This window comes from Hippopotamus amphibius, chromosome 1 (genome assembly GCF_030028045.1).
Source record: "Hippopotamus amphibius kiboko isolate mHipAmp2 chromosome 1, mHipAmp2.hap2, whole genome shotgun sequence".
Taxonomy (NCBI): domain Eukaryota; kingdom Metazoa; phylum Chordata; class Mammalia; order Artiodactyla; family Hippopotamidae; genus Hippopotamus; species Hippopotamus amphibius.
The window spans coordinates 67,553,995-67,575,582 of NC_080186.1; the positions used below are offsets into that span (position 1 = coordinate 67,553,995).

The 21,588-nt window shown below is 39.5% G+C and overlaps 1 protein-coding gene across 1 annotated transcript in view; it reads right to left on the reverse strand.

Moving 5' to 3' along the window:
* AK5 (adenylate kinase 5) overlaps positions 1-21,588 on the reverse strand; it is a 254,653-nt gene that overhangs the window by 177,238 nt on the left and 55,827 nt on the right. The window contains exon 6 of the mRNA XM_057715801.1: positions 13,120-13,311. Within this exon, the coding sequence (XP_057571784.1) occupies positions 13,120-13,311 (192 nt within the window). The remainder of the gene's footprint in view (positions 1-13,119; positions 13,312-21,588) is intronic.

Sequence of the window (21,588 nt, forward strand, 5' to 3'; positions counted from 1 at the left end):
GATTGCTTCCTTGAATGTGTGGCGTAAGCTCCATAAATTGTCGCAGAGTGTCTGGAGTTCATTCAGTCCCACAGGAGTTACACGGAGAAGGCAGAGGCAATTTACGACACCTTGTAGCCCTTTGAGCATCCTTCTATCATCTTAATGGTCAGATGCTTTGAGGCCACTTGTTTATCCCCTCTCCTCCGCTTTCCACATGGGCTCCTTCAGAGTAGGTACATGTCTGTGGATCTGTCTACGCCCCATGTGCTAGGTCAGGGTAAACGAGGTGGAGGCACCATCCTTGGGACTGAGGCTTCCAGAGGCTGGGTAGGTGAGAGGCAGGATGACAGATGAGGGGAGCCAGTCACAGCAGGTGAGACAACGGCACATGCTGAGTCTAAAGGGTGATGCAGGGTAGACCGGAGAAGGAAGAGTAATGTCAGAGTGAGACATGGAGTGGGTGAGGCAAGAGTCAGGTTGTTGTACATTTATCTGAGATTTATCTGAGAAAGGATAGCAAGCTCTTGTCCTTATCCAAAATCAAGTAACTTAGCTGTAACACCTGGCACATGCAAGGCACTAAATAATTTTAATATCTACCTTACAGGGTTGAGTGATTAAAAGGGGTAAAGATGAAAAGAAGTAAAGAGCTGGTGTAATGCTTGATCTTGTATGGCAGTCCTTTGCCATTTCTCCTAGAATTGGATTTCTCAGTCAACAAGATCTTGCTGTTCCCTTTACTCTGGCTTTATCAATATCTTTCCTGACTGTTTTGAGAGGGAGGTTAACTCTTTTCTTGGCTGCAAGTCTGGCTCAATCCCTTGTTATTAACTGAATGGACTCTGTGAGACAGGAAGTATTTCAAACCTCAGCTTCCTCATTTACTGGCTCTAGCAATTATGGTATGTTCCTGAACCTCTCTGAACCTGCTTCCTTCACTAAATTTTAAGGATGACTGTGAGACTTAGATATAAAGTGGATAAAGGTCCTGAAATAGTAAAAGTACTCACTGAAAGGTAGCTATTATTAAGCACAGACACTTTCTAGTTTAACCATTTCAGACAGAATTCCTAGCAAATGTATTTCCCAGTATCTTTTTAAACCAAGAAAATGGATTTTTTTTAAACCTTGTAGTGGTTATTGCAGGCTGGTTCATTTAACATTTGTCCTAACTCTTTTCCTTTGCTTTCCTCTACATCAGAGGCTGGGAAGCTAAATAATTCATTTCCAAGCTTCCCTTGAAGGCAAGGGAAACATGTGACCTAGTTCTGATGAGACCTAAGTGTGAGTCGAGGGAGAGAGAGTGGATTTATGGGAAAGCTCTTGCTTTCCTAGCGAAGGGTAATAGATATGGTTGCCCAGCCTTTTGTCCTAACCTCTTTGTCCTATTTGTAATTCTGGATTTGATGGCTAGAGCAGCAGCAGCCATTTTGTTACAATGAAGAAACACATCCAAGAGGGCAGAACAGAAAGACAGAAGGAGCATGGTTTCTTGATGACACCATTAAGTCACTGTACTAGCTTTAGATCATCCATCTCTGTACTTATTTTTACACAAGTTAAACAAACCCATTTGTTTAAGTCATAGCTACTCAGCTATTCTGTTACTTGTAATCAAACACATCTCTAACAGGCACAAACCTGTATTTGATGATAACTGACTACTGTGCAGTGGTTTAATGGAACCATGTCCTCATATCTGTAAAATGCATAGGGCTCTCTGCCATGAAAATAAATGGTTCCAGATGTATCTATAGTTTTTTTACTAAATTCACTAATTTACTTACTCAATGAGTTATTTTGAAACAACTATTTGTGAAAAGAATAATTGGTAATTGGACAGACTCTGCTGCCTCTTTGCTTGGATTTTAATGTCACTTTACAGTGGTTTAGCTAATCACAATCCTTAATACATTACTTTTCTTTTTCCATCCCCTTTCCACTCAACTCTGCCAAGAATGCTGTCCAAATAAGAAATCAAAATGGGTAAACTGGTAAAATGTTGTTATATCGCACATGCAGGTGATTCATGAGTGCTGTTCTTCCTCAAGCACTTTTTTGGTTATTCCCATGTTTGCAGTTGGTTCCAGATGGTTGTAGGTCCTGCCCCATGGAGTAGTAAAACCTTGTGGCACCCACGGTCACCACCCCATTTGAAGGGTTATCAAATCCCTTCCAAAAGCTTTCTCTATTCAATGTTTTACACACAACCACCAGCTGATATTTCCAGTTATGTCATTCTCTGGCTCAGATCCTTTAAAGCTCACCCCTGCCCATGGAATAACCCTTCCTCCTTAGCTGAGCACTTCAGGGCCTTCCTCACTTTGGTCTCAGCACATCTGTACCCCTTCCGTTCTAATTCTCACCACTTCATTATATACGCTACCCGCCTCGTGTCTGCTCATGTCTGCTTATAACGCTCTCCCTTCCCATTTCTGGGTTCTCTTCCCCACCCCACAAGCACCTAGCAAAGCCTTCCTTAATCCTTCCAGGAGGAAGTCACTTCCCTGCCCCTGACTTTTCCTGGCCTATTATACCTCTGTGTGTGGTGCTTACCCCTTCCCGAGCTATAGTCAAGTTATTTATGTTTACTGTATTTGCCTGCACACAAACTCCAGGAAGGCAGATCTATCTCCACATCATCTTTGTATTCCCTACAGTGCCTGATGTGGTCCCTTTGTCTGACATGCAGCAGGCCCTTGATTAAACTGTTTGAGTGGATAGCTATAGAAAGACTGTCATAATGGGGAAGATGAATTATAAAACTCCAAGTAGATAAGGACAGGGTTTTGCCTGAAGCAGAACTACAGCCATGGTTTACATTTGATTTGCAGAAATGAGCAAGACCAGAAAATGCTGGGTAGTGTAGATAAACACAGATCCAAGGCCCAATGACTGGCCATGCCGAGTAAAATTTTCTTCTTGTAACATGTGCTCAGATTAATCAATTTTGTGAATTATTTTAATTATTTTACATCTGCTATCTAGTAAAATTACTTTTTGAAAAACCCCTCAGTGTAATGCACCAACAGAATTAATTTTCTCATTTATTCTTTCCTAAGAAACATAAATGAAGAGATTACAGCTGAATAGAGGTGCTTATCAAATAATAAATACCTAGAGAAAGCAGTAATGGGCTTTCTCTTCAAGATGCAGAGTACATAAGTGTCAAGTTTTAATGAAGGGACAACATAGCAATCACAAGTGCTGCCTCTGGGGTCGGTGCTCTGGGTCTGGGCCTACGCTCTACTGCTCTTATGGGATCCTGGGTCAGCTACGCTTTGGTGTGCTTCAGTTTTCTCATTTACAAAATGGAGATGACGATAATATCAGCCTCATGGAGATCTGCTGAGGATTGATGACCTATCACATGTGAAGCATTTTGAAAAATACCAAGCACATATTAAGCATTGATACTTATAAATTGTTAGCTATTATTTTTTTAAGACACCATCTATTCATAATATAGTCTTGTATTTTCCTCATGGGTAAGTCTTAAATGCCTGTTCTTTTTCTTTTCTTTTGTCTCCTTCTTTTTGTCACTTAATTTAGCCGTAGTGTTGCCCTATTTAAAAATACTGATCAATTACAATCAGTTTTGTTTGAAACACAGAAATAATTTAGTCCAAGAACTTTACCAAAAAGATTATCTTTTTACTCATGTTCCTGATAAGTCTCACTATACCATATTAAAATAAATTAAGACCCCAGACTTCCCTGGTGGCGCAGTGGTTAAGAATTTGCCTGCCAATGCAGGGGACATGGGTTCAAGCCCTGGGCCAGGAAGATCCCACATGCTGTGGAACAACTAAGCCCACCTGCCAGAACCACTGAAGCCCATGTGCCACAACTACTGAAGCCCACGTGCCTAGAGCCTGTGCTCTGCAACAAGAGAAGCTGCCTCAATGAGAAGACCGCGCACCACAGTGAAGAGTAGCCTCAGCTCACCACAACTAGAGAAAGTCTGTGCACAGCAAAGAAGACCCAATGCAGCCAAAAATAAATAAATAAAATAAATAAATAAACTTATTAAAAAAAAAAGAATCCAACTGCCAATGCAGGGAACACAGGTTTGATCCCTGGTCTGGGAAGATCCCATTTACCACAAAGCAACTAAGCCCACGTGCCACAACTACTGAAGCCCGTGCTCCCTAGAGCCCCATGCTCTGCAACAAGAGAAGCCACTGCAATGAGAGGCCCGTGCACCACAACGAAGAGTAGCCCCCACTCGTGGCAACTAGAGAAAGTCCACGCACAGCAACAAAGACCCAACACAGCCAGAAAAGAAAAAAAAAAAGACGACCTAATTCTGGAAGTATGGTATGTTCACTGACACTATTTTCATAATTATTGTTCTGATCACAGAACTTCTCCTGGAGAAGTGACCAGCTGAAAATGTGTGTGTGTACACTTTCCTGTCAGGAATCAAAGGGCTGAAACCAAAGTTTATAGGATGCTGTTAGTGTGACATGACATTCAGCTACCAACTATCTACTAATCTGCTTTATTTTACTTAAAAAAATTATAAATAAAGACAAGCTATTGCAGAAGTCAGCCCCAGGCCTTAAACCAAAGTATTCTTAGGTAGACTTGTCAATAACAGTTCTTGGAATTGGGATTTTCTTAATGTGAATTTTCCAATTGTGTTCACTTGAATAGTATCTTGATTTTATCCACACTCTTTATTTCACGGTTATCATGTGAGGACCCTAGTTTATACTTGAGATGATTAAAGAGTGGTACGTACAGCTTTTTGGACTCTATTTCATGGGTATTTGTAATAAAACAATGAGCTGAAAATAAACTTATATCCCTTTGGGGAAGGAACCATGTTCATTCTTTAAGTTCCTCCTCATTTTTCCTGTAAACATCTGTATGAAACATCACAATAAGAATATTGCATTTGTTGGTGTGAAAGCTCTTCCCATCAGGCACTGACAATAGGTTCACCATATAAAGGGCAACAATTTCCCACTTTGAAAGGAGCTGCATTCTCTGAGTCATTTGGTTTGCTCTCTGACAGTGGAGTGTGAATAGTCTGATACTGAGTGAGCCTGGGGCATGGAAAAGTTATGAGTCAGGGTGCCCGCTTGTTATGGAGACAGAACTACAGAATTAGCTATAAATACAGTATCTGCTTGCTCTCCCTTTTGTTTTGATGCTGTTTAAGAACCAGCATAATTTGCCCCAGAGCTATGGATGTTACTTTGCTATATGTAGGTTGCCACTTTGTGAGCAAATAGTGATCTCTCAGTGCTTTTATTTTCCTTTCTATGCAAAAATTCTGAGAATGAAACTGGTATCATAATTGTATTTTAGTTTTTAGAGCCCACAATAATGACAGTTATGAAAGTAATCAGATTCACTTTTCAATTTAGTTCTGGATATTTTAAAGCCAGGATACAAAGATCTGTGTTGCTAGGTAAATTAAATGGGTCCCACTGACTAACCCACAGAGATGGTACCCTCCTAAAGGAGGCCATGGTACTTTTCTAGGGCTGCACTGTCTTGCAAGCTTTACACACAGTAGGATTTGATAAATGCCTGTTGCACAGACTATGTGATTTCTTATAAGCTGCTCTTAAGTCAAGTCAAAAATGGATATTTCTCATGTTTCTTCAGGATGCTTCACACTGAGGTTCTATCAGTATCAGGTTTTATGCCAAAAGGTATTGTCTACTAGATTTAAAAATATTTTGAATTTTTAAAAAAATTTTTTTAACATTTTTTTTTACAGTAGGTCTTTGTTGGTTATCTATTTTTAAAAATATTTTTTCTTTGCCTTTTAAAAAATATTTATTTCATTATTTATTTATTTATTTTGGCTGCACTGGGTCTTAACTGAGGTATGCAGGATCTTTAGTTGCAGCATGTGAACTTAGTTGCAGCGTGCATTCATGATCTAGTTCCCCGACCAGGGATCAAACTCAGGCCCCCTGCATTGGGAGTACAGAGTCTTATGCACTGGACCATCAGGGAAGTCCCATGGTTATCTATTTAAAATATAGCAGTGTGTACATGTCAATCCCAAACTTTCAATCTATCCCTACCCACAGACCCCCACCCTTCTCTCCTGGTAACCATAAGTTCATTCTCTAAGTCTGTGAGTCTGTTCTGTCTTGTAAATAATTTCATTTGTATCAAAAAACACTTTGATTTAAGACAATTCAGAAGGCCATATATCCAGGTGCACGTATATACCATCGTCACCCAAGTAAATATCTTACGGAATACCCCCATAGCCTTTCCCATTGATTAACCTTTGAAAAGTCCTCCCTGACTATTTTCTATCTTAGTTACTAAATCTGCCAATTAGGAATTAGTGGGGGCTTTTGGTTACATAACAATGAAGGCTTAAACAGCATATAATCAGTGATGCTATGTAAGGGAAATATAGCTTCACTATGTTACATATTACAAATTTATCAACCTCAAGCATTGGGATGCAATAACGGAATTTTCCTCCTAGCAATTTTAGGAGAATGGGTTTGTTTGAGTAAACTGTTATCAGGTATTTTCATTGCCTTTCTTATGTTTATGTGGGCTGCTGAATCTGCTAAGGGTTTGTGCTGTTTAGATTTCTTTCCTACTACCCCGTGCAGTGATGCTAGTGGAGATGGTGATAATTAACCAATGGCTGTGCATTAGGAGTTTAGGGATACGTGTACTTGTATTTTAAATGTTAGTGTTCATTTCTATGAAAATTGAAGTTCATTAAGAAATAATTATTCAGCAGTTCTGTCTAAATTAACTTTTACTATTCCTGTTTATTTTCCCTCTGGCTAGGAGTGCCTGGTGTGATGGGAATTACATAGTTTCAGTGGTAAATTTGAAATATATAATGGAAGCATTCTCAAATTTGAAGGAAGTCATATGGGGCAAATTAAGCAAACGTAGTACCAATGGGATCATCTGGGGGCTCAGGGACTATGGCTGGTGAATCACTAATAGCGTCGTTTTGACAAGGATGTGTTCTCTATGCCAGGGTTCCCCAGAACTGATGCCAGTTTATAATGAGGAGTGCCCTAATTCACAACGAAATGATAAAAGTAAGGCAAGTGTTGGGAACTTTTCTTATAGCCAAACAGATTCGTTTAGAGACTTTATTTGGAGCTATGTCATTCCTAATTTTTTTGTGCTAAAAATATCCTTTCAAACAATGATAATAATAGATTTTTTTTCCTTTCTAATGCCCTCACTTAGTAAAATTTTTAGAAAAAATTTAAAACTTGGGAAATGCAAATTAAAACAAGATACCACTATAGACATACTAGAATGGCCAAAATCTGGAACACTGTTACTGGTGAGAATACAAAATGGTACAGTCACTTTGGAGGCAATCTGACAGTTTCTTTCAAAACTGCACATACTCTTATCAGCAACGTACACCTTGGTATTTATTGAAATGAACTGAAAACTTATGTCCACACAAAAACCTGTATATGGATGTTTACAGCAGCTTTATTCGTAATTGCAGAAACTTGGAAGCCGTCCAGATGCCCTTCAGTAGGTGAATGGATAAACTGTGGTATATCCAGACAATGGAATATTAATTAGTGCTCCAAAAAGTGAGTTACCAAAGCCTTTGGAGGAAACTAAAATGCATATCACTAAGTGAAAGAAGCCAATCTGAAAAGGCTACATACTGTAAGATTCCAACTATACGACATTTTGGAAAAGGTAAAACTATGAAGATGGTTAAAAGATCAGTGGTTGCCAGTAGCCAGGCTGGAGGATGGGGATGGGTGAGGGATGAACAAGCAGAGCACAGAGATATCTAAGGGCAGTGAAAATACTCCATACGATATTGTAATGATGGATACCTGTCACTTTACGTTTTTCCAAAACCATAGAATATACGACACCAAGAGTGAACGCTAAGGTAAACCATGAGCTTTGGGTGATGATGATGTGTCAATATGGGTTCATTAATTGTGACAAATATAACACTCTGATGGGGGATGTTGATAATGGGGGAGGCCATGCATGCACAGGGGCAGGAGGGATACAGGAAACCTCCGTATCCTCCTCTCAGTTTTGCTGTGGACCTAAAACTGCTCTAAAAAAATAAAGTCTTAAAAAACCCCAGCTTCATATTAGCCCCATTAAAATTTTTTTCTGCTCTATTAATTACTGAAATTAGGGAACCACTGGCCTCTGTGGCCTTGTTATATGCTAAGCTGGTTTATCATTACTCCCTCTCCTGCTCCCCTAGGAAAACTGGTGTCGGTGAAAAAGAAATAATCCTGTTTTAACATCTTTTACCTTTTCTGGCTGAAGAGATCCAGTCATTTAATCAGAGTACTGATTAGTAGCCCTCTTCATACAACCTATGACTATAGCTTACTTCTTACTTTTAAGTTACGCTTCTCTGGCTTCCTCCTATAAGAAGTTCAGAAGAGAAATGACCATCAGCTTACTTCACAGTCTGAAACTAAATGTGGACCTTCACCGATGGTCATCCCTATTAGGTAGCATTTGTTCAATGCACACGAGTGTGCAACCACTTCCCTGGCAAGCTGAGCGTTGTCTCAGCTGAGTGGAACACCCAATGGCACACGCATTTTGGAAAATAATAACATAAACACTACATCTTACTGTATTATTTTTCAAGGATTTTCAAAGACCCTTCTCTTAAAAATATAAACAAAATCGCATATATTTTTTAAAGAGTTCATCAAGCTTGCAAAGACTTGACCTGTTGTAACTATTAATATTTCTTTTTATTCTTTTTGGTTTTTTTTCTGGCCGCACTGCGTGTCTTCCGGAATTTTAAGTTCCCTGACCAGGGATCGAACCAGTGCCTTCTGCAGTGAGAGCGCAGAGTCCTAACCAGCAGACTGCCAGGGAATTCCCATGATTTCTTTAAAAAGGGTTCCAACTCGTGAAGATGACTAAAACAAAGACTAAATAAAGATAAAAAATTATCACTAAGCAGATATATTACTGAGGTTTTTATACAGTTTCACTAAGTCCAAGAGCTCCAAAATGTCATGAGACACAGCTTACTCAGTAAGACTAAATAAGTAGGTCTTCCACCCATTTTTGGATTGGACTGTTTGTTTTTTTGACATTGAACTCAAATACCGTGTGCTAATGCATATATGTGGAATCTAGAAAAATGGTACTAATGAACCTAGTGGCAGGGCAGGACTAGAGATGTAGACATAGAGAACGGACTTGAGGACACTGAGAGGAGCGGGGAAAGGGAAGCTGGGACGTAGTGATAGAGTAGCACTGACACATAAACACACTACCAAAGGTAAACTAGATAGCTAGTGGGAAGCTGCTACAGAGCACAGGGAGATCAACTTGATGCTTTGTGAAGACCTAAAGGTGTGGGATAGGGAGGTTGGGGGGGAGGCCAATGAGGGAGGCGATATGGGGATATATGTATACATATAGCTAATTCACTTTGTTGTACAGCAGAAACTAACACAATACTGTAAAGCAATTATACTTCAATAAAGATTAAAAAAAAGACTAAATAAGTAGCTTTCCTAGTCCCAGGAATACTAAAACAAACTCCAAAGAAAAAATTCCGACAAACTTTGGTAACTCACAGCATCCTAATCTTTAATTAGGAGCAAAATGCTGTGAAAGACATGATGAGCTATTACATCCAACCTATGGTAAGTTAAAAAACGACACACGAGCTTGTCTGAAAAGATTCTATGAAGTCCCTAACATACTAGCTTTGTGATTTCCTATCATTTAATTCATACCTGCACAGATGACTGTATTTTTCTATACAGATAAGTATTAGAAAAGAATAAAAGTGAAGCAGTCCATGTGATGGGAACCATGTCAATAAGATACAGTATTCAGGCAACAGCCTGTTTTCCTGGCTATTTTGATTAGGTTTTCTCTTCAAACTGGATTTGTTCTGTAGTCAGATCTGCCAACCGATACAGTTAACATTGAAGTGAAAAAGAAAAAAGAATGGGTTGACATCTGTTACGTACAATTCAACTACTGCATTCAGATACAGCCATTATTTAGCTTGATTACACAGATGATAAAGAAGTCAAAGAAAACACGGGGACAATTTTCTAACTGATAGACACTTTTAAAGAAAAAAAGAATTTGGTGAAAAGTTTTTAAAATCTGAATTCCTCATTTTGGATTTCTTCAATAATCTATCTATGGGAGAAAAGGTAACAGAGCACCCTCCAAGAGCATGGATTTGTTAGTGGTAATTGTAGGTTCTAAAAATGGGCATTAGAAGCGGAAGGAAGAAAAAGGAGGAAATACGAAAATTACAAAATAATTTCAATCCCTTATATTTCACTTACAACATTCCTGGCATGGTTCTAAGCACTTGATATCCATTTACCCCTCACAATTACACTGAGGTAGGACCAATGATTATACCCATTGCATGCGTCGGGCATCTGAGTCACAGGAAAGATAAGTAACCTTCAGGAGGTCACACAGGTAGAGGTGATGCAGCAGGAATCTGGACCAGGCAATGTGGCTACAGGATGCATCCGAACCTTGGTCTCTGCACTGCCATCGTCAGCCAGGCTCCATGCATTCTCTCATCTCACCCATACAACCTTATGCAGTAGGTAACATCATCTCCAAGTTATAGATGGAGACTGAGTCTTAGAGCACCACAAATTTATTAAATGGCAGTGGAGCTGAGATTCTTAGCGAAGGGTTTCAGACTCTAAATCCCTAGGGAAGGGGAGCACCAAGATAAAGTTTCTCACCTGGACTGAGAGGTGTGTGGTCTCTGTGGTCTTTAAGAACCTCACACCAAGATTAACGATGATGCCTACTCAAGGGCGGGGAGAGTGTTCTGCTCACTACAGGGAATTCCTATAGTGCATGACATATATGTGAGCCCACCCCCCCGCCCCCGTACAGTCTCCTTTAAAACAGTCATCACACTTAATAACTCATTGTTTAATACCTGTTTCCCCATAGACTGCAAGGTCTGCTCATTTACTGGCAACGTACTGTGTACCAGAGAGGCACTGTTCTAAGAGTTTGAAATATGTCAAGAAATAAAATAAAGATCCTTACCTTTTGCTTATTTAGCTTTGCACCCCTAGCACCTAGCAGAGTGTCTGGCACCCATTGGTTCTCAATAAATATTCATGTAAATAAATATTTACATGAATAAATGAATCAATTAGGAGGGGCAGGCAGAAGCAAAAAAAAAAAAAGAAAAGAAAACTACAGAGAAAAGGAAATATTTGGGTTTAATCTATTAACTCCCACATTTTTATTAAAATATTAACATGCTTTTGATTAATCAGGATGACCATTTTAATAATTTAACTCATCTTTAAAAGCAGAAATGCTACCAAGTATATTTTAATTCCGAAAGCGACCCATGATCCAGGTTCTGAAGGAGGACATGTGCTTCAGGATGCAGCACTCACTCCTTTGTCAGGCTAATATTTCCAATTACATTTCCCAGAGCTTAGCCTGTGTTTGTGTTCACTGATTTTCAAAAGGTGACTTTCCAATGCAAGTCTTCTCCCAGTAATTAGAGGCGTTTATCTTAAAGCCCATCCAGGTTTAGCAGGGAGGTTACAGGCTGTCATCCACATTGTTATTGACTGCCTCAATTAGAGGCAATGGCATTTCACCTCCATGCACAATATTAGTAAATTAACAATCCCCACTCTGCATTCATTTGGGAAATCTCCTCTGCTTGTGATGACGAACGTGACAAGCAGGGAGTAATCAGAGACACTCTGGTAATACCTTTAAGCCTTGCAAACATCAATTAAAACTCTGGCTCTGCAGCTTGCAATTGGGGTTTGGTCTGTAGGGTAAATTTCTATTTTCATGACAACACAGAAGTCAGCACTGGTAATTTGCAGGAGAAACAAGCAACAACCCCAACAAAAAAGAACCACAGAAACATCTGCTCTGATTTTTCTGAACCTTTCGTATCACTCAATGTCTCTTTTAGATCATAAAATGAGCTCTGGCATTGTGAACAACTTTCAGATCAGATTTATAATTCTCTGACATGACAACTTTGACTCAAAGGGCAAATTCTAGTAAATATTTCTTTATAGTGCCAAAAAGACTGCAAAGGGATTATTCTTCAAACGTCGTGACTGTCTCAATCTAAGTGTATTTTAAGCTAATGATGAGGTTTTTAACACAGTAATTGTTAGGTCATAGGAACTCTGTGCATGGGCTTCAGTACATTTACCTAAAATTCATGAAAAATATCTTACATGCCTTTTATTGGGATGGGCATGCATCACTTTCATCAGATTCTCCACGGCTTGTGGCCCCACTAGACAAGAATCTCTGGTCTCGTGAGAAGGATCTAAGGGCTGACGGAGGATTTTGCCGAGGTCTGCCACACCACGGAGCACCCGGAGCTGCTCTGGTTTTAGAGTCTTCTTCCACAAAATGCCTCAACTGGCCAGTGATCCTCTGTCTCCTCTACTCCATACTTGACTTTGATGCTGTGGGAAGCATAAATTCAGCTGGGTCTTCACCCCCAGCTTCCTGTATTCTAATAACTGTACTAACCAGTGATTCAGCCTCATCCTTCTTCGGTACATTCAGTATCATTAACCACAAAACAAACTATTCATGAACAAAGTTAATATTTGCATTGTATCAATGGAGCAAAAAGATCAATGCCTTCCATTTTGAGATAATATCACTTATTTATAAGTCAAACTCTTAGGAAACTTTTTGGGCCATCAGAATCTCATTACTTTATGTGGTACACTATGATAAAGTCTAACTTACCATGTAAGTCTAATATGAATAACACCATATAATTCTGTTTTTAAGCCTATCAATTTTATTAGGTTTTCAAAGATAGAAGCGTTGAGAAACTGGGCAAACAATTGTTTAAAATGATCAAAAAGTTATTTAAAAATACTTTAAAATTTGGGGGCCATAGAATTCTAGCCAAGGTTAAAATTTATCATTTTTTGTAAAGTCAATTCAACTAAGGTGAAAGTGTTTTTATCATTATGGCTTAATAAAGGCAAATTAGGTCAAAATCACCAATTTTTTTCACTGGAGCTCCAGCCAAGAAAAGTCACTTTCTTAAGGTTAAAGGATTTCTAAATGATAAGAACATATGAGAATTAGAAATCTGAAAGATCGTTCTTATACTGGACATGTAAAGTATAGCTAACTTACTGTCATGATGAGCCCCTTTTCCTGGAAGTATTTAACCAAGGGGGCAGCATTCTGCTTGAAGTTCATCAGTCTCCTTTGGGTAGCTTTCAGATTGTCGTCAGGTCGCCCTTGCTGCTCTGCGCGCTTCAGTAATCTTTCTTTGAGCCTCTGATTGGCACAGGCCAGGAACACCACCAAGTCGGGAGTACAGATCTGTGGAGAGCATCAGACAAGTAGACAGGCATTCAACATACCAACCAACGTGAGTGTGGGCAGTGGCATTCATCTCTTTTGGGTCTGTGAGGCTGCCATATTTTTGACCCTCGATGTTTTTGCCAGCATATTACCAGGGCTATGGCTCTACACAGGCCAGGAAAATACTTTGTGTCTATGCTCCAATAAGTTTCCAAGTTGAATTAAGATCAATATAGGACAAACTCTGCCAAAGGTAGATGTGACCGGTTTAGAGGGGAGATGACTATTGGGCTACAGATATTCTCGACAGTAAACAAGTACTGCTGCAATTATAACTATGTGCTGCCCTTTGAAAAGTATCTACTGTATGCCAGGCCCAATGCTAAGTTATCTCCTTACGATGTTGCTAAACTTTACAACAATCTGCAAGGTAAATGTTATCTCCATTTTACAGATGAACAAACTGAGGCTCTGAGAAATTAGGTACTTGTCTGAGGTCACATGGTCAGTAAGGTCAAAGGCACTATTTGAATCCAGGTCTGTCTGGTCTATGGCCTGTGTTCCCTCCAGTATGACAAACAATCAAATGGTTCAAAGGCCTTCATGAATTTCTGAAAATACCAAGGAATGACATGAAAAGAATCTATGAAATAAACAGTTTTTATTTAACTCAATTAAAACTAGTATTGGGACTTCCCTGGTGGTGCAGTGGTTGAGCATCTGCCTGCCAGTACAGGGGACATGGGTTTGAGCCCTGGTCCGGGAAGATCCCACATGCTGGACTAAGCCCTCAAGCCACAGCTACTGAGTCCACGTGCCACAGCTACTGAAGCCCTGGAGCCCGTGCTCCACAACAAGAGAAGCCACCACAATGAGAAGCCCGTGCAACAAAACGAAGAGTAGCCCCCATTCGCTGCAACTAGAAAAAGCCCACAAGCAGCAACAAAGACCCAATGCAGCCAAAATATAAAATAAAATAAAATAATAAATAAAAATTAAAAAAAACTAGTATTGTATTTAAAAGATAACACGGCTATATAAAGTGAATGTAATTTCTTGTTGATCGGACAAGAAAAAGAGGCGGTTTTGCATAGTCCTTTAAAGAAATGACCTCCAAAATTTTTTATTGTATCCTCAAGTTAGTAAATTATCTGAGCATGTACCCAATAAATATATACTTATTAATTTATAAATTATGAATGAATGTATGATACCCATGTACTACCACACATATATTGTATGTATTACATATGTACACACATAGGTATATATGTATTATGTATGTAATATGTTGTATAATAGTGTGCATGTTGTAAAATACACACAAAAATACAATTTCATAAAGGATGAGCTATGATAATCGTCATTTTAGCATTTTCTTCCCACGCCACAGTAGTTTGCCTTGTTCACTCTGGAGACCACTGGTCAGAAAATGGACCCTGGGGTCTGGGAAACATAGATTACAGTTCTTGCCCTAGGATTTAGCAGCTGAGCTATGGGCATAGGGCTTAACTGTGCTAAGCCTCCATGCCTTCACTTGTCCAAACATATATATGAACCTCCTCCCTGAGTTACTAGGCGGAGTAAATAAGATATTGTATGTAAAATACACAGCACAAACTTGATCAATGGCATGTGTGCAATGAATTTTAGCCACGTTCACTATCTCTTGGTGTTCATGTTTCTATGTTGTCCTGGTTCTCCTTTAACTTTTTATTTTTTATTTTGTTGGTTTCTTCCCCCTACCTCAAATTTTTTTCCTTAAAAATATAATACTCATAGGACTTTCTAGGTGGCGCAGTGAGTAAGAATCTGCCTGCCAATGCAGGGGACACGGGTTCAAGCCCTGCTCTGGGAAGATTCCACATGCCACGGAGCAACTAAGCCCGTGCGCCACAACTATTGAGCCTGTGCTCTAGAGTCAGCGAGCCACAACTACTGAGCCTGTGTGCCACAACTACTGAAGCCCACATGCCTAGAGCCCATGACAAGAGAAGCCACTACAATGAGGAGCCCGCGCGCCACAATGAAGAGTAGCCCCCACTCGTAGCAACTAGAGAAAGCCTATGTGCAGCACTGAAGACCCAAAACAGCCAATAAATAAATAAAATAAATAAATTTAAAAAAATATAATACTCATAAATAATGATGTTTCCAAGGCTTAGATGATGTTTCATTTTGTTGCTTCCTCTCCAGGTTCTCATTCTCTCAGCTCCTTCCTGTTGGGGTTTCAACCACCTATCCTTTGTTGATGGATTCCAAATCTACATTTTAAGCACCAACTTTCAATAGCGCTTATGTCCTATATTATCAAATGCTAACGTGATGGCTCTACCTGAAAGTCTTAATGTAACTTGTGACTCAGCAAGGCCAAATCAGCTCCCGCACATTTTTACCTAAGCGACATTCCCATCTTGCTTATATACATATTTGTTTATTTATTGATAATTCATTTTTATGGTAGCAACATACTTTCCTGAATCTCTCAACTAGAAGTCTTTTTTTTTTAAACTTTTAAAAAATTGATTGAAAGATTGTTTAAATCTGTAGCACTTTACAATTTTCAAAAGTTTCACACACATATTTCATATCATCCTGTAATAACTCCTATTTAAAATTCCCTACTCTTACATTGCCCCTCCCCACCTCCCCTTTCCACCAGTAACCACTAGTTTTTTCTCTCTGTCTGTGAGTCTGCTTCTTTTTTGTTCTATTCCCTAGTTTGCTGTATTTTTAGGTTCCGCATACGAGTGACATCATACAGTATTTGTCTTCCTCTGTCTGACTTATTTCACTTAGCATAATGCCCTCCAAGTCTATGCATGTTGCTGCAAGTGGCAAAATTTTGTTCTTTTTTATGTTTGAGCAGTATTCTATTGTGTATATAAATACACAATTGTAAGTAATGCTGCTATGAACACTGGGGTGTGCATATCTTTGTGAATTCTCAGTTAGAAATCTTAATATCATTTCTAACTCTCATCAAAACTTCAATCTCTTTGAGCTATCACCATGGATTTTTGTCTTGAAACACTATTCAGATTCCTCTTCCCCCAGTTCCCACTGCCACTGCGTAAGCACAGGCACATACTGGCATAAGTGATTAAGAGCATGCATTTTAGAATCAGATTGTCCTGATTTTATATCTAGAATCTGCCATTAGTTGTTTGTCCTTGGGCAAAAGTTTCAATATCTCTGAACTTCCGTTTTCTCAACTGTGAAAAAAAGGGGAAACCCTTCCCATCTCAGTAGTTTAGTATGTCCCTTTTTAAAAAAAAAAATTATTTATTTATTTTATTTATTTATTGGCTGTGTTGGGTCTTTGTTGCTGCACACGGGCTTTCTCTAGTTGCTGCAAGCGGGGGCTACTCTTCATTGTGGTGCGCGGGCTCCTCATTGTAATGGCTTCTATTCTTGTGGAGCACGGGTTCTAGAGCACAGGCTCAATAATTGTGGCACAGGGGCTCAATAGTTGTGGCTCACGGGCTCTAGAGCACAGGCTCAATAGTTGTGGTACACGGGCTTAGCTGCTCCATGGCATGAGGAATCTTTCCAGAACAGGGCTCGAACCCATGTCCCCTGCATTGGCAGGCACAGTCTTTTTTTTTTCTTTTTTGGGGGGCTTAGTTGCTCTGTGGCATGTGGGATCTTCCCAGAGCAGGGATTGAACCCATGTCCCCTGCATTGGCAGGCATTTTCTCAACCACTGTGCCACCTAGGAAGTCCCAGCAGGCAGATTCTTAACCACTGCGCCACCTAGGAAGTCCTAGTATGTCCCATTTTTAAAAACACTTTTAAGTAGCTTTTGAGAATCCTTAACAATTTACAAAATCACTTTGTAATTTTTGTGTGATATGTGGTAAAGAGATTATCTGAAGTTAAAACTTTTATCAAATATATACTGCAAAATTCAAATTTAATAAAATCTTTGGTAATATTCAGTCTTACCCAGCATAACAAACGACACCCTTTTAAGTTTACTTTGAATGACATATAAGGGAGAAGACGATTTTTGACAAATAAATTAAAATGACATTATATTGTGCTTGGTTTGGTCATAATGTATATTAAAATATGGAAAAAACTTCAACTACTAGCTTGGTATTGAATGCAGATAAAAACTTCTTACATTTAGAAATTCTTGCATTTTGCTTTTAAACAAATTAAACGCTTTACTTTAATACATTTTGTGTTTTGTTTCAGACTGCAATGTACGTGCTTCTCCATACTTAACACAGTGAGGTTATGAGGAGACTTAAATGTGTAATCGTCACTATATTTTGTCTTTTAGTATTGGCTTTTGAAATTAGCTTGAAATTTATAAAAGGCTTTTTTACATTTTGAATAAAACTGCATTTTGTTTATTTTAATTAATAGACTTAAAAAAGCAGTTGTGGAGGAAAAAGATGGCGGCGAAGTAGAGAGACGTGGAGTGCATCCCTCTCCACAGATGCATTGGGAATGCACGGAAGGACACAGTCATTCCCACAGAGAACCAGCTGAACACCAGCAGACGGCCTCGGACACCGGAAAGGGCTGCGGAGAACCTGACATAGCCGGTAGGGAGGCATCTACGAGGGCTCAAAGAGGGTGAAGCGGCGGAGCTGTGGCAGACGGGAGGGAGTGAGAAACATACGGAGGGTCCGCAGCGCAGCTCAGCGTTCCCGGACCGAGACATCGATCCGCGGCTGAACGGAGGGTCCAGGAGCAGGAGCGTGGGAACCGGAGAGCTGGTTCAGGGGGAGAAACATTGTTGCCGGTAGGGTGACGGACCAGAGAACAGGAGGGAGGAGGTCTGCGGAGAGGAGTGCCGGTCCCTGAGAGCTGCCCGGCCATGAGGGCGGCTGGAGGCTGGAGGCTGCAGGCTCCCGGGCGGGGGGGAGGAGCCGCGCGCATAGCCTCTCTCTCTCTTTCTGCGCCTCTGCAACAGGCAGCGGAGAGACGCCCTGCGGGGCCACATAAGGCGCTCAGGGATAACAAGCACCCTCAGGCGCTCGGGCGGGGCTAGATTAAAACTCCTTGCAACGCCAGCAGCAGGGAGGCTGCCGAGAGAAAAAAAAAAAAAAAAAAACCAGCATCAAAAAGAAAAAACCCCGAGAGAGGCCCAACTCTAAGACTTTCTGTGTACGCCTGAGCCACCAGCGCCCTCTGCAACAGGCACCTCCAAGCCTGACTGAAGCAACAGTGCGCCACTGCTCACTCCCTCCCAGGAGAAGGAGCCACTATTGCACCCTCTCCCTCCCCACACACCGAGGCTTACAGACGAACAATAAAGGAACCTCTGCTGGTCACAGAATAACGCAAAAAAAAAAAAAAAAAACCCAAGGCAAGGAAAAGGACACTTACAGCTGAGACGCTAAGGAAACAGAAATAGTAGTATCAATACCTATTGAACTGGTCCATTCTGGGATCAGTTCTGGATTTTTTTTTTTTTTTTTTCCTTTCTCTTTTTTTTTTTTTTTTTTTGATTTATTAAATACGATCTTAGCCCTAAGGGATTTACAAGTTTTACAACATAATTTTATAAGGATATTTTTTACTTTTTTTTTTTTTTTTTTTTTGCCTTTTAAAATACTTCTATATCTAGCTAAGTTTTTGGTAGTACGGACAAAATATCTTTCATACTTTCCTTTCATCCCTTTCTTTTATACACTTCTATTCCTTTCTTTTTCTTTGCATATTTCCAACCACATTACGCTCTTCTGTTCCCCTTTCTTCCAGCCATTTTAAGTGTATTTTATCTTAACATACTGATAAGCAACACTATCGGTCTGCTCAGACTCCTTGCTCTATTCTCCAGATGATGCACTGCCTTGGTATTAATATTAGGCTTTTGTCTTTATCTTAGTTCTTAGTACAGTTGTCTAATTACATTCTGAGAATCTCTATTCTCTCTGGTGGTACTCCAGCTCATTTCTATATTTGATCCTAGCTTACAAAATCTCCCTGGATTGATGTTTGTATGTGTAGGGAGTTATTTGTTGTTTGTTTGCTTTTGCTTTTGTCTCTGATTTGTTCTGTTTCAGTTGTCAATTTCTGCTGGGTTTCTCTTTGAATATCTGATAGCACACTGGGGTTCTGTCAGGTCTTTCTAGAGCCTTATGTCCTAACGGATTCAATAATTGTGTGTCTTATACATGTATGTGTTTCCTAGACTGAATATTCGTCTAATCCAATACTTGGACATTAGTCTGAGGCTTGGACAGTCTTCTATAAACACCTCTATCACCAGGACAAGCAACCCCAAAAGCTTGGACAACCATGAGGAAACAAAGAAACACCATGCAGGCAAAGGAGCAGGAAAAAAACCCACAAGACCAAATAAATGAGGAGGAAATAGGAAAAATGCCTGAAAAAGAATTTAGAGTCATGATAGTAAAAATGATACAAAATCTCGATAACAAATTAGAGAAAGTACAAGAAACAGTTCATAAGAACTCAGAAAAACAAACAGCAATGGATAACAAAATAACTGAAATTAAAAATACTCTAGATGCTCTAACCAGCAGAATGACTGAGGCAGAAGAACGAATAAGTGAGTTGGAAGATAGAATGGATGAAATAAACGCCACAGAGCAGGAAAAAGATAAAAAAATAAAAAGACTAGAAGACAGCCTCAGAGACCTCAGTGATAACCTTAAACGTACCAACATTCGAATTATAGGCATCTCAGAAGAAGAAGAAAACAAGAAAGGGTCTGTGAAAATATTTGAAGAGGTTCTAGTGGAAAACTTCCCCAACATGGGAAAGGAAATAATGAACCAAGTCCAAGAAGCACAGAGAGTCCCATACAGAATAAACCCAAGGAGAAATACACCAAGACACATATTAATCAAACTAACGACAATTCAACACAAAGAAAAAATATTAAAAGCAGCAAGAGAAAAGCAACAAACAACATATAAGGGAAAACCCATCAGGATAACAGCTGACCTTTCTACAGAAACTCTGCAGGCCAGAAGGGAATGGCAGGATATTCTGAAAGTCCTGAAAGAGAGAAACCTACAGCCAAGAATACTTTACCCAGCAAGAATCTCATTCAGATTTGAGGGAGAAATCAAAAGCTTTCCAGACAAGCACAAGTTAAGAGAATTCAGCACCACCAAACCAGCCTTACAACAAGTGCTAAAGGAACTTCTCTAAGTAGGACACACAAGAAAAGGAAAACACCTACAAATACAAACCCAAAACAATTCAGAAAATGGTAATTGGAACACACATGTCAATAATCACTTTAAATGTAAATGGATTAAATGCTCCAACCAAAAGACACAGACTGGCTGAATGGATACAAAAACAAGACCCTTCTATATGCTGCCTACAAGAAACCCACTTCAGACCAAGGGATACATATAGACTGAAAGTGAAGGGATGGAAAAAGATATTCCATGCAAATGGAAGTCAAAAGAAAGCTGGAGTAGCAATACTCATATCAGACAAATTAGACTTGAAAGTAAAGACTATTAAAAGAGACAAGGAAGGGCACTACATAATGATCAAGGGATCCATCCAAGAAGAACATATCACAATGGTAAATATCTATGCCCCCAATATAGGAGCACCTCAATACATAAGGCAAATGCTAACAGCTATAAAAGGGGACATCGACAGTAACACAATTATAGTGGGAGACTTGAACACCCCACTTACATCAATGGACAGATCATCCAAACAGAAAATAAATAAAGACACACAAGCTTTAAATGACACATTAGACCATCTCGACTTCATTGATATTTATAGGACATTCCATCCAAAAACGACAGACTACACTTTCTTCTCAAATGCACACGGAACATTTTCCAGGCTAGATCACATCTTGGGTCACAAATCAAACCTCAGCAAATTCAAGAAAATTGAAATCATATCAAGCATCTTCTCAGACCACAACGCCATGAGACTAGATATCAATTACAGGAAAAAAACTGCAAAAAAGACAAACACATGGAGGCTAAACAATTCACTATTAAACAACCAAGGAATCACTACAGAAATCAAAGAGGAAATCAAAAAGTATCTAGAAACAAATGACAACGAAAACACAACCACCCAAAACCTATGGGACGCAGCAAAAGCAGTTCTAAGAGGGAAGTTTATAGCAATACAGTCCTACCTTAAGAAACAAGAAAATGATCGAATAAACAACCTAACCTTACACCTCAAACAACTAGAGAAAGAAGAACAAAGAAACCCCAAAGTGAGCAGAAGGAAAGAAATCGTAAAGATCAGAGCAGAAATAAATGAAAAAGAAAGGAAAGAAACCATAAGAAAAATAAATAAAACTAAAAGCTGGTT